This window comes from Mus pahari, chromosome 5 (genome assembly GCF_900095145.1).
Source record: "Mus pahari chromosome 5, PAHARI_EIJ_v1.1, whole genome shotgun sequence".
Lineage (NCBI taxonomy): Eukaryota > Metazoa > Chordata > Mammalia > Rodentia > Muridae > Mus > Mus pahari.
The window spans coordinates 62,672,325-62,692,169 of record NC_034594.1 but is presented as its reverse complement, the minus strand read 5'-3'; the positions used below and the strand labels follow the sequence as shown (position 1 = coordinate 62,692,169).

The following is a 19,845-nucleotide window of genomic DNA, read 5'->3' as shown; positions in this document are numbered from 1 at the left end:
TCAGAACAAAACTTGGAGAGGAAGGGGTTTATTTGACTGATGCTTGCACATCATAGTTCATCATAAAGAAGATCAGGACAGGAACTCCAACAGGGCAGGAACCTGGAGGCAGGAATTGATGTGGAGGTCATGGAGGGGTGCTGTTTACTGGCTTGTTCCTCATGGCTTGCTCAGTCTGCTTTCTTTCCTTCTCTCTTCTTTCCTTTTCTCTCTTCCTTCCTTCCTTCCTTCCTCTCCTCCCCTCCTTTTTCTTTTCTTTTTTGAGGCAGGGTTTCTCTGTGAAGTCCTGGCTTTCCTAGAACTTGCTCTGTAGACCAGGATGGCCTCCAACACTTTCTCCCAAGTGCTGGGATTAAAGATATTATCTCCTTTATAAAACAAACAAACAGACAGACAGACAAAAAGGAGTGAAAGGGGCACTAGGTTTAAATGTCTGTCCTCTCCAAAACTTATATTGAAATTCAATTCCCGCTTCTACTGGGTTAAGGGGTGGAACAATTAGAAGTTGTTACACGAGGAAGACTCTGTCCTCGTGGGGGAATCAATGTTCTTGTGAAAGCGTGTGTTTGGCTCCTTCTTGTACTCTCTTGCCTTTTCACTTTCTATCATATGATGATGCAGTATGAAAGCCCTGGATAGATACTGGCACCTTGCTCTTGAACTTTCCAGCCTCCAGAGTTATGTGGGGTAGAGGTGCTTGCCACCGAGCCTGAAGGCCCGAGTTCAATTCCCAGGACCCACATGGTGGAAGGAGAGAATCAGCTCCTTCGATTTGTTCTTTGACCCCCACAGCATGGTATGGCACATGTACATCCAAACTAAAATAAAACAATGTAACAAGTATTACTTACCTTGCTTTTAAAAGTTACATATTTTTATAACTTGTGTTATGTTTTGAATCTGATGTGCCCTTCTTGGGCTCATGCTTTGAACACTGAGTCCCCAGTTTGTGGGGCTGTTTTGAACTGCATAACCTTTAGGAGGTGGGTGTGGATAGTGAGATAGGTTTTCCTGGTTCTACATGCCCAAGTGCTCCCTACACTGCAGATGGCTCCACTTCCATAGCCATGCCTCCACACCTTGACAGACAAAAATCTCTCTAAAACTGAACTACAGTAAACTCCTCCCTTGTTTATGTCAGGAATTTGGTTACAACACAAATACAATACAACCTTGAAGGCTTATGCCGTACTTGGCTGGCACTTTCTAACTATATGCCTTATCTCCTAATTCTTGATTTAAAAAACAGCTAATATATTGCCTTACCATAACAAAAGAATAGATTAAAATAGTATTGGCTTTGTTTATGCCAACTCTAGAAATTCAGTAGCCCACATGTGGTGGTTCGATTAAGAATGGTCTCCATAGGCTCATATATTTGAATGCTTAGTCATCAGGGAGTGATAATATTTGAAAGGATTAGAAGGATTAGGAGATGTGGTCTTGTCAGAGGAAATGTGTCACTGGAGTTGGGCTTTGAGGTTCCAAAAGCCCTCCCCCGGTCCCCTCCCCCTTACAGATCAGGATGTAGAACTCTCAGCTACTTCTACATTACCATACCTGCTTGTGAGTCACTGTACTACCTGCCATGATGATAATGAGCTAACACCTGAAATTATAAGCAATTGACCTGATTATTGTATCTCTTCACAGCAATAGAACAATGATTAAGACAACATGTCTTAGTGTATGCCATTCCAAATGTACAAAATGATGGTTTACAGTCTCCTCCATTGTCTCAGTCCATTTTGTGCTACACTCTGGAAAGTTTGTAACGAACAGAACAATAATAGTCATGCAATACTTGTATGGTGCTTACTACATGGATGCTTTGGGGTCAAGAGCTCCAAGCTCATGTTCTGTTCCCCAGAACTAACCACATGACTCTGCATATGTGGTTCACAGGCCTAACTGTCTCCTCTGGATTGGACATGACTTTCAGTGTCTTGAAGTAAATCAGCTGTGCTGTCCCACATAAGATGTGACCTACTAATAGTCTATCATGGAGGAAGGGAAGATGCATGGGGTGCTCATGAGCCCCACCCTCCCTGAGATCATAGTTACCACTGTATGAGAATTGGATAATTGATCAAAGTGAGTGGGAACCCTGTGTGGTATAGCTGCCATTCAGGTGACTTGCTGGTGGCATAGTTGTGCCACTGATATCCCCGTAAATAACCTCAACACATTCACTGCTTCATGAAGCTGGACTTGGATGGAATCTTTTCTTTGGTCTGTTGGTTCTTTTTATCCACGGTGAATCAATGTTTTATTATATTTTTTGGGCAAATTTAGTTAATAAGTAAAGCTGGAAGAAACTTCTGATAGCTGGAAGACTTAGCATGTAGTCTAGACAAAACGGTATGACATTGTGTTTCACCCCTGCAATATGCCCTTAAAAATTAAAGACAAACCCCAATGATGTTACCTAGAAAAGTCAGAAATTGGCATTAGAATATAAGCTGTTTAGCCCACCCTATTTCGAAGTGTTAAGAAGTTTAAAAAGGGTTTACTTAGGCAAAAACTTAACAAACAGAAATGTTACTTTAATTTTTCATAACCCTTTTGATTAAAAGGATATATTCTTTGGCTTTGTTTGTTTGTGTCTTGATAGAAGGAAATGAGCAGCCCTATCTGTTATTCTAGGAGGGAGAAGTTCCTCTAACTTCTGGTAATGGCCAAGAGAGCACAAGAACCACTTGAATGATGACACCAGGACCAGCAGAGGGCGCTGGATTGGCACAAAATTAGGACTTTAAGAAGAGGTTTCAAGTAGGTGGGAGGGAAATGCAGGTACCTTTGGGGTTCACTCTATGAGTTACCCCTGCTGAGCACAGATCTGTCTAGGTTTTGGGGGTCACCCTATAACACAGTAGTTTTAGGTATCTTCTAAACAAAGGGTTTGAGATTTGAGATCTAAACAGGCTTGGTTGAGGCCAGGCAGTTTGCCTTCTGCTTCCACTAGAGGGCTTTCAACAGCTCCTGGCGGCTAGATCTGCAGCATCTGTAAGTCTCTCATGAAGTCTCTACTTTCTTATTAGCCCAGTGTTTTACAAAACAACCTTTTGTGTTCTCTAGAAATTCTGCCCAGTCTGTTAATGCAAAAGAGTCACTTTTCCTTCTCCCTTCTTCCCTATTCTCCTTTTCTCTGTTTCCCTCGCCTTTCTTCTTTCCCTTCTCTCCCCCCTCCTTCCTTCCATCTCTTCCTCCCCTCTTTTTCTCTTCAAGGTTTCACATAGCCCAAGTTAGCCTTGAATTCCCTAGGTAGCCAAGACACACCTTGAGACTCCTGACCCTACTGTATCAGGCTTCTTACTACTGGGGATACTGATGATGCGAGCCATCCGGGCCAGCTATTCCTCCTCGCTTTAAGTTTTGCGTAGACAGGGGTAACTGGTTTTAGAGTCTATTCATAGTAGAGGTTGTGAAAGGCGGTTGTGAGTGGAGACAAAGCCGACTGAGTTTTGTCCAGCGGATTTGATCTCCGTCTCTGCCACATCAGGAGCAGCCTAACTGGGAGGATACAACAGCCCTCGAAGTAGGTCACCATGAAATCTCCTTCCCCGGAACAGTTCAGTAGCAAATGTCTGCTGAAAGGGCACGAGGGATTCCCACAGTGTTCTGGGGAGGGAAATCAAGAGACCCACTGGGTTCCAACCTGGGACCCAGCCTGTCTGGGTCTCAGTTTCATCCTGTATCTTAAAATAGGGCTGGGTACTCTGATAGTTCCGCCACCCCAAGTCTCTTTCAGCTCTTGTGAGCTGCTAGCTGGGCAAGGCTAGGGGAGGAAATTGCCGGTTCAGCACCAAGGACAAGGGCCCTGGTCTTGGATGTGCAAGGTCAGGTCCTTGAGAAGTCCGCTGGGTTCGCTGGTGGCGCGCGAGAGCTGTGATTGCTGGGGACAGGGACAAGTATTGTAGGAGCGGGTGGAGCACTCGTGAGAATAAGGTCAGGCCGGTCCCGCTGCGGTCTCACAGATTCTGCGCCAAGAGGTCGCGAGTGGCGGCTGCGAGCTATCTGAAGCGGTCTCTTCAGGCTGCTGGGGCCTCTCCATTTACTTTCTACCCCAGCATCACCTCTCTCCACTCTCTCAGCCGAGAGCTCCCACCTCTGTGCCATCCTGCCTTCCTTTGGACACACCCACGACTCTGACCCCTTAAGTCTGGGGACCGAAGACAGCCTTTCTGCAACTTGCTGAGACGCGGAGCAGAAGGGTTCCCATCCCGGGTCCTCCCGCCGAGCGCCCAGCCTCCGTGGGCCCCGCCCCCGGCCCCGCCCGCGGTTGCCCGGGGAACCACGGGCTCCCGCAGCTGCAGGAGGCGTCCGGTCCCGCTGAGCAGCACCAGCCGCTGGCGCCGCTGCCACCGCCATCTCCGCCGCTAGCAGCGCCGCTGCCACCGCGCCCAGCTCCTCTCCAGCTTCTGCGTTCTCTCCGCTCGCTATGCCTCCCCGCCGCGCCCAGGCGCCCGGTGCCCCGCTGCTGCCCATGCTGGCCCTGCTGCCGCTGCTGCTGGGTGCTGGGCCCCAAAGCGGCTGCTTGGCTAGCCCAGTGTCCGCCGCGCCCCTGCCTGCTCCGGGACCGTGCGCCTCGCAGCCCTGTCGGAACGGGGGCGTGTGCACTCCGCGTTCGGTGACCGACCAAGAGCATCCTGCGGCTGATGCTGAGCCCCGCTACAGCTGCACCTGTCCCGCTGGGGTCTCTGGCACCTATTGCCAGGTAAGTGGACACTACGACCGCTCAGAGACACTTCGGCCGCTCAGGCTCCAGTACTCCAGATAATAGCCTCTGTTACTTTAGGAAGGGAGTTCATAGACCCGGGGCCCACCCTACAAGTGAGGCTCTACTGTCCATCTCAGTTCTTTGGCCATGCCAACCAGGGCTCTCGGGGCGTGTCCTGTGCTCCAGGGCCCGGCAGCCACCCCATCCCTTGTACTCGTGGATCTGTCATTGGCCACCGAGTGGCGCGCCCCTTCCTGGAGGCCCAGGCTGAGCACCAGCTTGGTCCCTATTGAGGAAGAGCAGAGAAGTCAGTTCTGGGAGTTCCCTATGGGCTCAATGTCCAGCTGAGCTCTGTCCCTGGTTCTACTGGACCCGGCGTGGGTCAAGAATGCATTTCGTGGGGGCTGGGGGGCAGGATAGTGGGCTCTGTGCCAGGTGGTGGGACACTTTCTTTCCTTTCTTCCACCCGGAAGGCAGAAAGAGGCTGAGAGGACAGCTGCCTCCTTTGGCCTGCGGCCAACCCTTTCTGAGCTTAGGTGGTGGCGATGTTGGAACAGGTGGAGACATTCGAGGGCACCAAGCTGGGGCTTGCCGAGTTGCCCTTCTGGCTGGCCGCACATGCAGCCAGGACACAAGCAGGGCGCTGGGGAGTCTGAGGAAGCTGTGACGCTGTGAAGGATGGGAGGTGGCCAGTAACCGTCCTTGAACTGGAAATGTCCAAGAGGGATCTGACAGAAAATAAACGCTGCTTTGACTAGTGTGTTAAAGCTCAAAGAGCCTACAAACGTTTTTTCAGTGTAGAATTGGTAGCTCATTGTGTGCACACAGCTGATCCTTTAGGAAGATGAAACACACACACACACACACACACACACACACACACACACACCCCACATTGATCTGAAACAGCTAGATTAAACCACAGGAAGATGGAACGTATCTGGGATCTGCTTTCTTTATTACACTGAGGGTGGAGGAGAGTTTGTTTTGTATAAATTAATGCACCGATTGAAGACTTTAAGACTGCTCTGAGCAGCTCTACTTTTAAATGAGGAGGAGGGCACCCTTCCAGTGGGATATAGGCTTTCATTTGTTTAAATAGAAGTGAGTGGGATAAAGAGGCTTGACCTTGGCAGACAGTTTTTTTTTTTTTTCTATTACAATTTTCCCCCTATAGTGGCAAAAACTGGAGACCTACTACTTTATCAATGCTTTAGTTCTTCTCTTTGTTAACTGGTTTTAATTCCCTCAAGGGAAAGGAGAGGGTAATGATGGGCTATTGTATAGTACGAACATTCAGCAGACCTTAGACATGGGCATTCTTGTGGGGAAAAGACTCGTCGAGCCGTTCAAATCATCGAGGACAAAATCTGGCCTTTGTAAAGCAGAGACCAGCAGGTTGAAGTCAGAGGATGGATTTATACTCTTTTTTCTGTTCTGGAGGATGATAGCTTTTCCTGAAGAATTGAGATGTCTGACTGCCTCTGTTTGTATGCCTGGGCTCCTTCTTTGAGAGAAATAGGTGATTTAGACTCAGGGTGTAGTAGAAGCGGATAGGAGAAGAGGAATATCAATTTAGGTAAAAAGAGAAAGCTAATTAGACATTGGACCTTTAATACAACTCTGACATTTTTTGTGTGACTCTAAAAATGGACGTAGAAAATATTCAAAAGAGGGAAAGAACTCTCTTGCTCTCCCAAAGATGGTAACAGAGAAGGGCAAATCTTTGGTTCAATATCTAAGGTAATTTATCCAGAAGGGTCATGACTATTCCAGAAGCAATTGGTTCACAACAGAGTTGGGTTTCTTCTACAGCCCCTGCTCAAGGCAGGTTTGGCTGTGTGAGTCTGCCCACCCAAGGAGGGGCGACACAACATGCTCTGAGAGTGGGGTGGGGAGAGGCAGGCATCTGCAAGCCTAACAAGAAAGATGTGCAAAGTGGGCACTTGATTAGACTCAGTTACTCCGAAGAACTTACTAGATGATTTGGAGCTTTATAGCCCATAAAAAAATTGATTCCTGGCGATTTTAATTGAATCTTTCATGAGCTCACAGTAAGACTCATTATTCTCATTTTCTGTGGTATCAGAAAACAATACACAGAAGGCAGCCTTAGCAGAGAAGACAGAAAAAGAAAACAAAAGAACAGAAACCTACATACAAATAAGTGCTGGGTGTGGTGGTGTAGCACTTGGGAGTTGGAGGCAGGAGGATCAGGAGTCCAAGATCATCTGTGACCACTTAGCAAGTTCAAGGGCAGCCTGGACCACAATAGACTGTGCCTTAAAAACCAGACCCAAGGGCTGGCGAGGTGGCTCAGTGGGTAAGTAACTGACTGCTCTTCTGAAGGTCCTGAGTTCAAATCCCAGCAATCACATGGTGGCTCACAACCACCCATAATGAGATCTGACGTCCTCTGAGGGCAGCTACTTATGTATAATAATAAATAAACCTTAAAAAAATCAAACCAGAAACATATGCATAGTTAGTGACAGATAATGGGACAGATGTTACCTTGGTGGGAACCTAATGCTTACCACATAGCAACGAGATTGGAAATTTACCTGTCTGTGAAGAGTCTCTTTAACAGTGTTCTCCTCCTCTACCTACAAAGATAATTCATGCCCATGGATACATTATAAACTATCTCTGAGGTCTCATTTTGTTTTGAGATTGTAAACAAAACAACAACAATAGCAAAACCTCATAAATCACGAATCTGCTGTCTTTCATGTGTCTGGGCCTTTACAGGATCTGGTAATGGGGTGGTGCAGGTTTGAAGTCCGACTGCTTCCGTTAAACCCATGATAAGAGGTGATGGAGGTGGTTGCGGTGCCCTGCTGTCTCTGTCACGAAGAGCCTGTTGACCGTGGCATTTGACTGCCCGCAGTTCTTGAGGCTTGCCTGCTGGTTTTCCTCCTCATTCTATATCCAGACAAGCTGATAAGCAACCTGGCACTCCCTCTGATGATGCCTGCTGATGAGAGGCTCACATGCTGGCCCCTGAACGATGCATCTGCAGCTCAACCCCTTAGTTCCATTATCCTAGGCTGGTCCCCTCCTTTTCCTGCTTGCTCAAATCATTACGATTACAGGTCCTATTGGGATACCTTACTCCAATGGCAAGTGAATGGATGCTGAATAAGAGACATTTGCTGGGCATGGTGGTACACACCTGTCATCCCATTACCCTTGCCATGGAGGCAGAGAGCCCAGGCCAGCCTGGGCTACAGAGTGACCCTGTCTCAAAACCAACCAATGAACCAAACCCCTCCCCCTTCAAGTCCCCAAGAAGCTGGGGATGCAGGAAGGTGGCAGTTGCCAGGGTCCGGCCTGTCGTCCTCTTCTGTTGGGAGGTACAGAGGCATCTGCCTTCTTGGCCCTGAGCACGTGGGTGGTTCAGTGGTAGAATTCTCTTCTCCTTTCTACTGGGGTAGCCATCGAAGCTAGGGATTATTCGTTTGCGAGGTTTATTTTATTTTAATGAAGGAATCCTTTGCCAAATATGCAAGCAGTTAGACACCTGTTTCTTCATTTTTTTTTTTTTTAATCACACATTCCCTATGGAACTTATCCTCTGAAACGAAAACAGAAATGTATCAATTTTCTGCTCTTGGAGAAATAGGGGGGCACTTAATAGCCATTTTTTATTTAAGTTAATGGTACTCATTAAGCTGATTCTAGGAGCTCCTCTTGATCAAGCATGCTAATTCAAAACAATGTTTCAGATGAACAAGTCCACTTCTGACTGAGAATGTTTTTGGTGTTGCTGAGCATGGAAACAGTCTTGCAAATTTGCTATAACTAAAGGGTCTGATTCTTTGCATTTCATCAGCCGTTTTACTGGACTTTTAAACACTCATGCACACACAACTTGCACATTCGAGAGCCCAAGAGAGCGTGCATGTGCTTTTATTGTTTCCTTTATTGTGGTATCTGCAAACTAACAGCAATCAATTACAGTGTCTACATTCTCTCTCTCTCTCTCTCTCTCTCTCTCTCTCTCTCTCTCTCTCTCTCTCTCTCTNACACAACTTGCACATTCGAGAGCCCAAGAGAGCGTGCATGTGCTTTTATTGTTTCCTTTATTGTGGTATCTGCAAACTAACAGCAATCAATTACAGTGTCTTCATTCTCTCTCTCTCTCTCTCTCTCTCTCTCTCTCTCTCTCTCTCTCTCTCTCTCTCTCTCTCCCCCCCCCTCTGGCTTCTCTATGAATTGTTTTGCACTACTGTTCCCAAACCTCAATGTTCCTGTCTCTGAAATGGACTTCTACTACCTGCCATATTTTCTTTCCAGGAACTGTGAAATCACAAATGAGAATTTCAGAAGAATAAAGATGTGTATGCGAATAGAGATAATGATCGATTTTTATGCTTTCATTCATTTTTGTGGTGGCGGGAAGGTCAGAAGGTGACTTTCAGGAGTCAGTTCTCCCCTCCCTTAAGGTGGGTTCCAGGGGTTGACCACATTCAGGTTGTCATCGTGGGTATTGAACACAGGTGTACACGGAGGTTAACGAACAAGTTTAGGAGTCAGTTCTCCCCTCCCTTAAGGTGGGTTCCAGGGGTTGACCACATTCAGGTTGTCAGTGTTGGTGGCAAGTACCTTCCTCCACTGAGCCATCTTGTTGTCTCTGCTACTCTCTTGAGACAGCCTCACTACATAGAACAGACCGTGTAAGCACTAGGGTTCCTCCTGTCTCAGCCTCCTTAGTGTTGGGTTGCAGGCGTGCATTACAGGCATAAGAATGCCTGTTTACAATGTTTGGAACAATGGAAAGTGGTACATGAACAGAAAAAGACCTTATTTTTTTTCCTGTATAAGATCTGGTTTTGCCAGTTAACTCAGTGTCCGTGGTTCTTTTCCATCACTAAATAGGTTCAAGGTTTTCTTACTGCTAGGGCTACCACGTCATAGGTTTTTAAACTGCAAATTATCATAACTTTTGCTCTTTTATTCTGAAAAAATGTTTGCTGAGTAAAATTTCCAGTGAGCTGATATTTCTTTTGAAATGAAAGTTTTTTTTTTTTTTTCTAAAGTGTCAAAATTCTTGTAACAGTTTTAAGAAAAGAAGGAAACAGTTGATTTTTCTATGCTTTTCTTATATCTGTGAATGGTATTTTCAGCCATTCATAGGAAACATCACCTTCCACAGCCTGGCCACTTGACAAAACACATTCCCGTCTTTAGCATCTTTGCTTAAGCGTCTCGTGACATGGTACCCAACATCCAGAGTGGCTTTGTTTGTGTCCTCATTTCATGGGCATCCACAGGGGAAGAAAACCTAGCCTGCAGTTGAAGGGCATTTGAGTCAGAAAGCAGAATGTCTGGCTGTAATTTTAGACGTCCTCTCCAGCTCAGGAGGCAGCTGTGGTCAGAGTTATTCAGCCCAGAACAGTCGCTGCAGAATCCAGGCCCCAGTGGAACATCCACCAGCGTGACAGTTTTACAGAAAAGATGTCTTCCTGGTTACCTTGCTGCAATCCTTTTACCCACAGTGGAGGTCAGTCTTGGCTTCTCGTTAAACTGCCATGGAGCTTTAACAAGTCCGAGTGTCCAGGTTTTAGTGTTCTCTCTCCTCCAGACTCTGGTCTGTGTCAGGGCTGGACACTGGTAACATTCCATGCTCTGCTGTATTGTCAGGTTTGCAATGACCCCCCCCCCCAACTCCTGAGCATATAACATGAAGCAGAGAGAAGAAGACATTCATAGCCACTCTTTGTCATTTGCACTCAAAGGTGACCAGTTTCTGAATCCAGGAGTTCCCAGACAGGCTCAAGTGGTATATGCTCTCTGGTGGACATTGAGTGGAGAGAGTGCAAGTGTGGGGGTCCCTGGGTCAGAACCTGGGTGCCCTCCCCATTGGTAACTCCTTCTTCTGAGGTTTGGTTTCATATCCTGGGAAGCTAGGTGCCGGAGGCCAGCCTTGAAGGTAGTTATGGCTTAGGAAAATCTAGCCCATGATGTGCCCATAGAAGACACAAACGAAAGACATTCACCTCCAGTCGTTTTCTCTTCTGACCTTCCCCACCCAACAGCAAGGAGACAGGGCGAATGGGGCATGGACTGATTGTCCTGTGTGTACATGTGCCCTTGGAAGTCAGAGGATGATCTTGGCTGACATCTACCTTGTTTTTGAGACAGGGTCTCTTACTGACCTGGCCAAGTCAAATAGGCTAGTCTAGCTGGCCCAGGAGCCTCAGGGGTCCGCCTTTCTCTGCATTGATATTATAAACATGTAGCACTTCTTCCAATTTCTGGGGCTGGAATTCAGGTCCTTTGTACTCTCAAGACAAGCACTTAGCCAACTAAACCATCTCTCTTCAGCCCCGACTGTTTGTTTTGACTGAACTCACTAAGCTACTGTCAGTCACCAATCATGGTGGGCATCTTAGAGCCCTTGACTTGACCAGGAGACTCCCCACCCTCCCAGCTAAAGCAGTTCCATCCCAGATAGGAAAGGGCACTTCTGCACCCACACAGGAGCCATATCCAGCAGTGTTAACAAACAGAGCCTATGTTGCCCTGTGTACTACACCCAGTGCTGAGAGGTTACATTTTGCAAAAATTTGAAGTGGTCACATGCAAAGACAAGAGAGCTGATCTTGAATCTCCTTTCCTCAAGCCTAGGGCGCTAGGACCTTTATGCGGTGAGTCATGGTGGAAGTTAGGTCAGGTGATCTGCACACATGGTGCCACACTTCACCAGCGGTTACCATAGTGACCCACACATCAGAGGCATTATCTCTAGCTCTGAAATTGGTGTTTTTTTTTTTTTTTTTTTCAGTAAAGTGCGAGAAAGGACTTATGATCAGGTGGAATGGGTTAAATCTAGAGAATTATTCAGGGTTTCCCTCAGTCTTCAGAGGTGCTTCACAAGTACAGCTGCATAAGTGGCTCATCTAGGTGGGCCACAGCTGTGGGACCCATTGAACAGATATTGAGCTTGAGGGCAGGAGCCATGTTTAGGAGCTCAGTGCCTGAGGATTCTTAACAGGTCTGTTCTGGAAAATATTCTTGAAAAAATTTTATCTCAATATTTTTAAAAGATTGATTTTAGTTTTTTTGTTTATGTGTATGTGTTTGTTTGTGTGCATGTATATGCATGTTTGTGTGATACCTGTGGAGTCCAGAAGAGGGTGTCCAATCCCCTGAAGCCAGAAATAAAGGTGGTTGTGAGGTACCTAATGTGGGTGCTGGGAACCAAACTCAGCAAGTGCACTGCAAAAGCAGCAAGTGCTGTTAACTGCTGAGCCATCGCTCTACCCCTTCTGTGCGTGCGTGTGTGTGTGTGTGTGTGTGTGTGTGTGTGTGTGTGTGTGAATATTTGCCCTAGCTTTTATATTTTTAATAACCCTTTAAAATTAGAGATGGAGTTGGGAGGTGGTGGGGCATGCCTTTAATCCCAGCACCCGGGAGGCAGAGGCAGATGGATTTCTGAGTTCAAGGCCAGCCTGGTCTACAGAGTGAGTTCCAGGACAGCCAGGGCTACACAGAGAAACCCTGTCTCGAAAAACCCAAAATAAATAAATAAACAAATAAATAAAATAAAAATTAGAGATGGCAGAGTAGGTAAGTGAGTTTAATGCTCAATTGTGAGAGTCTGAATTCAGATCCAGCGCCCATGTCAGCTGGCTGGGGCTGCACACATCTGCAACCTCAGATTTCTGGGAGATGGAGACAGGAAGATGAATGGAGCCTGCTGACTGCCAGTCAGGCTCCTGGTTCAGTGAGAGATTCTGTCTCTGAGGAATAATGTAGAGGGTGACAGAGCAGGACACCTGATATCCTCCTCTGTCTGGAGTGGACACACAGGTATGCTTTGGGGCCCCGCCCTATGCACCTGACCTGTTTTTACCCCTGTTCTTTCTAACCTGGTGTATAGAAAGAGAAACAGAATTCCTAGCTGAATGGCTCATGCCTGTAGTTCTAACACCTGGAGAGGCTGAAGCAGGGAAATCACTGTAAATCTGAAGTCAGCCTGGGCTACATAGCAAGATCCTGTCTAAAAAAGAGGCAGTGTTCTTGCTGTAAATCTTCATTTCTCTCTCTCTCTCTCTCTCTCTCTCTCTCTCTCTCTCTCTCTCTCTCTCTATATATATATTGCTCATATGTTCATATGTGGGGGTATTATAGAATTTAGTCCACTGAGGAAAACAGCCACCATTTTTTGTCAGATCAGCTGGGCCTGCGTGTAAGAGTCCAGTAGGGGCATGCCTGTAGATGGTTGGCATTGACTCAGAGAAATAGGTGGTGAAGGTTATTGGGATTTCACCTGAGATTCCACCCACTCCTCCGAGCTTCACATTTGTACAGAATTTTGCCCTAACCATTCAGAGCTTTAGCCACCAGGGTTCAGGTTCAGTTTATAGCCTAGGTGTCTCAGGATTCCCATTGCTGTGAAGAGACACCATGACCAAGGCAACTCTTATAAAAGGCACACATTTAATTGGGGCTGGCTTACAGTTTCAGAGGTTCAGTCCATCATCATCATGACAGGAAGCATGGCAGCAGGCAGGCATGGTGCTGGAGGAGCCGAGGGTTCTGCTTCTTGATCTGAAAGCAGCCAGGAGACAGCCAGGAGGAGTCTCTCTTGCCACACTGGGCAGAGCTTGAGCATGGAAACCTTAAAACCCACTCCACAGTGACACACTTCCTCTTCCTCCAATAAGGTCACACCTACACCAACAAGGAGCACACCTCCTAATAGTGCCACTTCCCATGGGCCAAGCATTCAGACACGAGTCAAGGGAGGGTGGGTGTCAAACCTATTCAAACCACCACACCAAGGTTGGGGTGGGGAGGGTGTCCACCTATGCAGCTGTGGAAACCATGACGCTGGGCAAAGACTTTCCAGTGTGGGTACCTTGGGGTCACCAAGGTTCCTGTAAGTATTACCCATGCTCTGTAAGAAAGGCAGGAAGCTCACTGGTTCTCCAGGTGGAACTTTGGAGGAAGCATGTTGTAGTTGGCCTTTAGGACCTTATACGAAGTGGGTGGACATTGTTTATATCTCCCAAGGGAAGGCGTTCTCAGAACATGAGGCTATGAGGCCAGAAGTGTCTCCTCAGTTGTTTTACACTAATTTTTTTCCCGACAGGATCTCTCTCTGGAGCTGGAGCTCACTGGTTGTCTAGGCTGGCTGGCCAGCGAGAGCTCAACGTTCTCCCATTTCAGCCTCCACAGCCCTGGGCTCACAGATGCCGTGCCCGGCTGTTTCCATGTGTACTGGGGCTCCAAGCTCAGCTCCTCAAACTTGTCAATGGAGCCTTCTGCCCAGCTCCTGAGCTCAGAGGACTCCAGGGCAGGCTGTAGCCTTTCCTCTAATCTCTGCCCTTGGTGGGTGTGCTTGGAACACCTTGGTAATGGTCTGTTTCTAGGAAGGCCTGTGCCATCAGGAGAGGGAAATGGTAGCCTGCCTGGTTTTGTTATGTGTATGGGGGTCTCTGCTAAGATATATATTAGTTTAAAAGTGATCTTGTCATTCATTAGAAAGATGGTTGGAAGGATTAAGAGAGGTCTTCGAATAAGCCCTGTCAATATTAGCCCCATCTTAACCCTAACCGTATCCCTAACCATATTGGTCTACATAAAAGTAGGCATGAACCCCAACTAACTGGTGACAGACAGCCTGAGCTCAGGTGTCCTGACCCGCTTCATATAACTTTCAGAGTGCAGTCAGGCTTGCGGAGGAAATGGGGGATGGGAGTGGGGGTTAGTGGTTGGGATAGATGCTTCAAGCTGGTTTAAAAAAAAAAAAAGAAAAAGAAAAAAAAGAAAAGGGGTTGACTTTTAAAAGAGGGGGAGGAATCGAGCAAGAGGGGGCGCGTTGAAAGAGACACTGCTATCTTCTGCTTACAGCACCTGTAGCCAAGAACATCCGTAAGAGTTCCAATGCTGGCACTTACCTGGTTCTTGTAGTTAATTTGAAGAAGGATTTGTAATTACTTCTGGGTTTCAGAGGCAGACTGAAACTTCTCTATGGGCTTAATTTTTTGAGCTGGGTGGAATTACAAGGAAGGGAATGTATCAAGTCCCTAATTTCTTTTGACATCTTCTTTTAAAAAGATGGCATTATTTGTTTGTCTGTCTGTTTGTTTGTTTATATGTACATGGCATTGTACAGGTGTGGGATTCTGAGATAAACATTTTTTAATAAAAAAAATATGATATTTTCTGATCAGGATTTCCCCTCTCCTCCATCATCCCCCAGATTCTCCACACTCACCCAACTCCATGACTTAATTTTTCTCTTTCTCTTTAAAAAAAAAAAAACAGACAAACAGACAAATAAAAACCAACCAACCAGAATGTTAAAAACAAAGAAAAACCATGAGAAGCACATACCTACCAACACACACACACATCCATGCAAGCAAACACCACAAAAACACAAAATTGGAACCCATAACATATAAGCAAAAGACCAATAGGGTGAAAAGTGATCAAACAAAACAAGATGAGACCAAAGAAATTTCCAAAAATACCATTGAGTTTGTTATGTGTTGGCCATCTGCTGGGCATGGCCCCTGCTCTTAAGCGTGATCTGTATATCCAGTGAGACTCCACTGGGGGGAAAAAGGTAATTGTTTTCTTCGTAAGCAGCTGTCAGTTGGTCATTGTTTTTGCCTTAGCAGCTGGGGTTCATGTCCATTTCCCCCTCTCAGTGCTGGGACACCATATGGTCTGGCCCTGTGCAGGCTGTGTAAGCCGCCACAGTCTCTGGGAGTTCATATGTGCACCAGCCTTGCTGTGTAGAGAAGGCGTTGTTTCCTTGGTGTCTTCCATCCCTTTGGATCTTCCAGTCTCTCCACCTCCTCTTCTGCTTAGCTCCCTGAGCCCGGAGGGCAGGGGTGTGATACAGACATCTCATTTAGGACTGAGTGTCTCCAAGGTCAGAGGACCACTTTGGGCATTTCGCTCTCTTCTTCATTCATGTTGATCCCAGGCATCAAATCCAGGTTGACAAGTACCTTTATCCCATGCACCAACTCACCTCTCACGGTCCTTCTTTTCCATGGGAGATCAGAAGCTAAAAAGGACCACTCAGTGGAGATTGAAATATAGATCCCTAAGTCTTCCCCTAGCCCCTCATTCTGCTTAGCTTTCCTAAAAGGTACAAGAAAATCTTTTGCTTAGTTGGATGTATTAGATCAAGAAAAATGCTCAGTGTGTCCCATATTACTTTCAGAAGGCATGATTTAACAATAGCAAGAAACCCAAGATCTCCATCTTGAAACCAGTGCTCCCCTGTTGGATTTCCAGACACTTCTTTTTAGGTGTAATTTACATATAGTAAAAATTCATGTGTTTTGACATTTGTTCCTGTGAATTTTAAACCATCATGTGATGGTTTGTATATGCTTGGCCCAGGGAGTGGCACTATAGGAGGTGTGGCCTTGTTGGAGTAGGTGTGTCACTGTGGGCATGGGCTTTAATACCCTCAACCTAGCTGTCTGGAAGCCAATCTCTTCTTAGAAGCCTTCAGATGAAGGTGTAGAACTCTCAGCACTCCTGCACCATGTTGCTTGGAAGCTATCATGCTTCTGCGTTGATGATAATGAACTGAGTCTCTGAACCTGTAAGCCAGCCCTAATTAAATGCTGTCTTTATCAGAGTTGCCTTGGTCATGGTGTCTGTTCACAGCAGCAAAACTAAGACACATCATTACAGTTATTCTGTTTCCCAAATATCTGTCTGCCCTCTTTGTTGTCAACCCTTTTCCATCCACAGCCCAGGCAAGCTGTGGCCTTTTAAAGAATGTTACATAAACATAATCGCATGCTAAGTGCCCTTCCAGTTTGTAGGGTCCTTCCCTCCCACTTAATATAATTCCATGTGTGTGTTTTTGAGAGTTCGAGATGGGCTTTGACTATTATTGGAAAAGAATATTCCTGGTGTTGCACAAAGGAACACCCAGACAAAGGAAAAGTAACTTGGCGAGGCAATTTCTTTCTGTAGCAAGGGTGTGCTATGACCCAGTCTAGGCCGGCTAACAGCCCATGTAACCGTGATGGTGTCTGTGGTTCATCCCTAACGGAAGGGGTGAGGCAGGCCTTGGCTGTTTCTCATTGGCTGATGGTCAGCTCGACTTAGTGATTGGAGAGGAGCAGAAAGGAAGTGAAGGGAAGACGGGAGGGAGCATGGCTGTGGTTAGTCAGGTCCTGGGGACTCAGGGGAGCCTTTGTGTAAACTTTTTCCGGGATTGAGGAGATGAAAAGATTTTCACAACAGTTTTATGAAATGGGGGAGATTCATAGGACATGGCTCTTGGGCTAGCCATGATAAAAAACAAACAAATAAGCGACAAAATATTTTGTAAACAGTGTAGCCCAGGCTTGCTTTGAACTCACTCTGTAGCTAGGGCTGGGTACAAACCTGTGGCAATTCTACTGCTTCACTCTTCCCCAAAGCTGGGATGATGGGCATGTATGGCCATACCCGGCTAGTATACTGCCTTTGAGATGGACTCCTGTGGTCCCCAGTATTGGAAGTTTGTTCCTTATTGATGCTGTACCTCACTGTGTGCCTTGCCACAATTTATCTTCCTGCTGGTTGATGTCATCTGGTTGCTGATCAGCTCTTGCTGATTGATTATGTATAAAGCCATCTCCCCGGTCCCTTGAAATATGTTTTAAAATGAGGGAGAGGATTTCTTATGATTTTTTTTTCTTCTTGGTTTTGACTTATTTTCTTTTGGGCTATGTTTCCTTCACTTCATTGATTTGTAGTAGTTCTTTACTAATGAAGGAAAGTAGCCCTTTGTCTGTGGTGGTGTTGGCACTATTGAAGGATTACATTCTGGCCAAAATTTATACTGCTAGAGTTGACCCTCCTGGCTTTTAATAATGCACTGTTGGTACAGCCTTAGCATATGCTTGTTTTAAGAAAGGTTGTCATTGCTGGGCAGTGATGGCACATTCCTTTATCTCAACACTCTGGAGGCAGAGGCAGGATGATCTCTGAGTTTGAGAACAGCCTGGTCTACAAAGAGTGGGATAGCCAGGACTGTACAGAGAAACCCTGTCTCAAAAAAAAAAAAGCTGGCATAAATCATATTTAAATATTATTTTTATTAATATTGGAATAAAGCAAGTGTTTTTTTATTACAGATGTTTCTTTTATTAATTCTTTTTAAAAAAGAACTACTTAGCTCCTCTGCCCCAAAATACAAATCTCGGGGATTAAATCCAACCCCCCCCCCCAATGACCTGGCACATTCATGTTTTGTTAAAGTTTCCAAGATAATTTTAATGTCATCATTGGTGAAGAGAGCTTTTCTTTGATGTGCCTGATCAGAGGTGTAATGTTCTGGTTCCAGAACGTTCTTCTCCATCCCCCAGGGACAGGGAAAGGTTGGCCTACTATTCAGCAGGATGCAACAGTCCCGTGTTTCACTCCTCACAAGGATTCTTAGCTCTTTTCTTCTCAAGAACAACTTCACTAGTCCTGTCAGGCTTCTGGGTTTCTCTGTGTTTATTTTCACGCTTTAAAATTGGCCATTTTAAGTGTTTGTTCTTGGTTTCTCATTGTGCAGAAGAGAATTCTTTCATCTCTGTGCAAAAAGCCTCATAGTGAGAAATAATAAGAGAGACAGAAAAATGAGAGCTAATATTAGCATTTTTATGAGGCCCAAAATAAACTCTCAGCTGGAGAAAAGTAGATTTAATATTATTTTTCTTTTCCTTTTACAGAAGGAGGAAGGGATGGGGCACTGTCTATTCTGAGCTATTCTGATCCAAAGGGAGGTTAGTTAACTTTTTGTCTCACACAGGAAATACTGATGTGTTCACACAACACTGATGTGGAAATACCCTTCCAGAAGACAGACCCACAGGGACCTTGCGTTGATGAGTCCTTTTCCTTACTTTCCCTTCTCTGGGTGTCCCTAAAGATCTTTTCTATAGCAAAATGTAGATCTCTCTCAGAAAGAGGAGTTTTATGTTCTTGCCAGGGTTCATCAGTAGATGCTTCCTCCGAGGGCTTCAGACTAAAATTGCTTGCCTTTGGAAAGATGGGAAGAGTTCTAAAGTGCTATTCTTAGGGCTCTGGCTACGGTGCATTGGACGGGAGTTTTGGACACAGCGATGACCTTCAGTAGTTGTCCCCTGGGTGGATGGCAGTAGGCAGGGCAGAGCCCTGGAACACTTGTACTTTTCCTGATCCCCTCCACAGCAAGGCAGATCTGGGATATCTCATCATGATTTTTGATTTTTTTTTTTTTTATTGAAGCAAATGTCACATAATAGAAAAAACTAGTACTGATGCCTAACTACCCCCCCAAAAAAACAAACAAAACCAAAAACCAAAGCCTATTTTAAAATGAACAATTTAAGAACATTTATTTCACAGTCTAGTTCCAGAATGAGATAATTGGTATTGTTTCTCCACTTGACATAATCTATAACCACCTAGTAGCCTCTGGGCGTGCTTGTGGGGGATTATATTGGTTACAGTAATTGAGAGGGGAAGACCCACTAGTGTGGCTTACGCAGCAGCAAACAAGAAATCGTGCCTCGAAATGAAAGGTTGAAGATTGAGACTCAAGATTTTTCTCTGACTTCCACACGCGCCCAGGGCTCCTGAAAGTGTTCTGATAGGTAATGGGCTTTTCTGAAACTCTGTACGGTTCCTGTCTGCTGGCTCCTGGTATCCATCAATTACGTTTAATACCTCAAGAGGAGTAGAGACTCCCCAGTGGTTAGCTCCAGCTGTAATATCATCTCAGCCGCCTTGTTTGTTAAGGGACTCCTTCATGTGGGTTGGTGGCGAGTATCCATGTTGTAACGGTTTAATGAGAATTCAGGGTAGGCTGGGAGTGGGGAAGGACCCCTGTCCTTGCTGATGCACCAAAATAGGTCGAAAGGACTGGAGATCCTTTGTTGCTTAGCAACCACTTCTACACTCTTTGGCTGCTTTACTGATTCTTGTTAATTCCTGGGGAATTAGGATTTGGACCTCAGAAGCTCAGTTTGTTTTCTCCGTGCTCAGAGTTGTGTGTGTGTGTGTGTGTGTGTGTGTGTGTGTGTGTGTGTGTATCTATGTCTGTGGTAGTTGGAGGTCAACCTTGGGTGTTAAACCTTAGGTGCTATTCACTCTGGTTCCCTTCCCTTCCCTTCCCT

At 45.9% G+C, this 19,845-nt stretch overlaps 1 protein-coding gene across 1 annotated transcript in view; it reads left to right on the top strand.

Moving 5' to 3' along the window:
- The first annotated feature begins 3,993 nt into the window (after positions 1–3,993).
- The window catches only part of Dner (delta/notch like EGF repeat containing), a 302,088-nt gene continuing 286,236 nt past the window's right edge, over positions 3,994–19,845 (top strand). Inside the window, exon 1 of the mRNA XM_021198700.2 lies at positions 3,994–4,717. Coding sequence (XP_021054359.1) covers positions 4,442–4,717 — 276 coding nt within the window. The 5' untranslated portion in view covers positions 3,994–4,441. The remainder of the gene's footprint in view (positions 4,718–19,845) is intronic.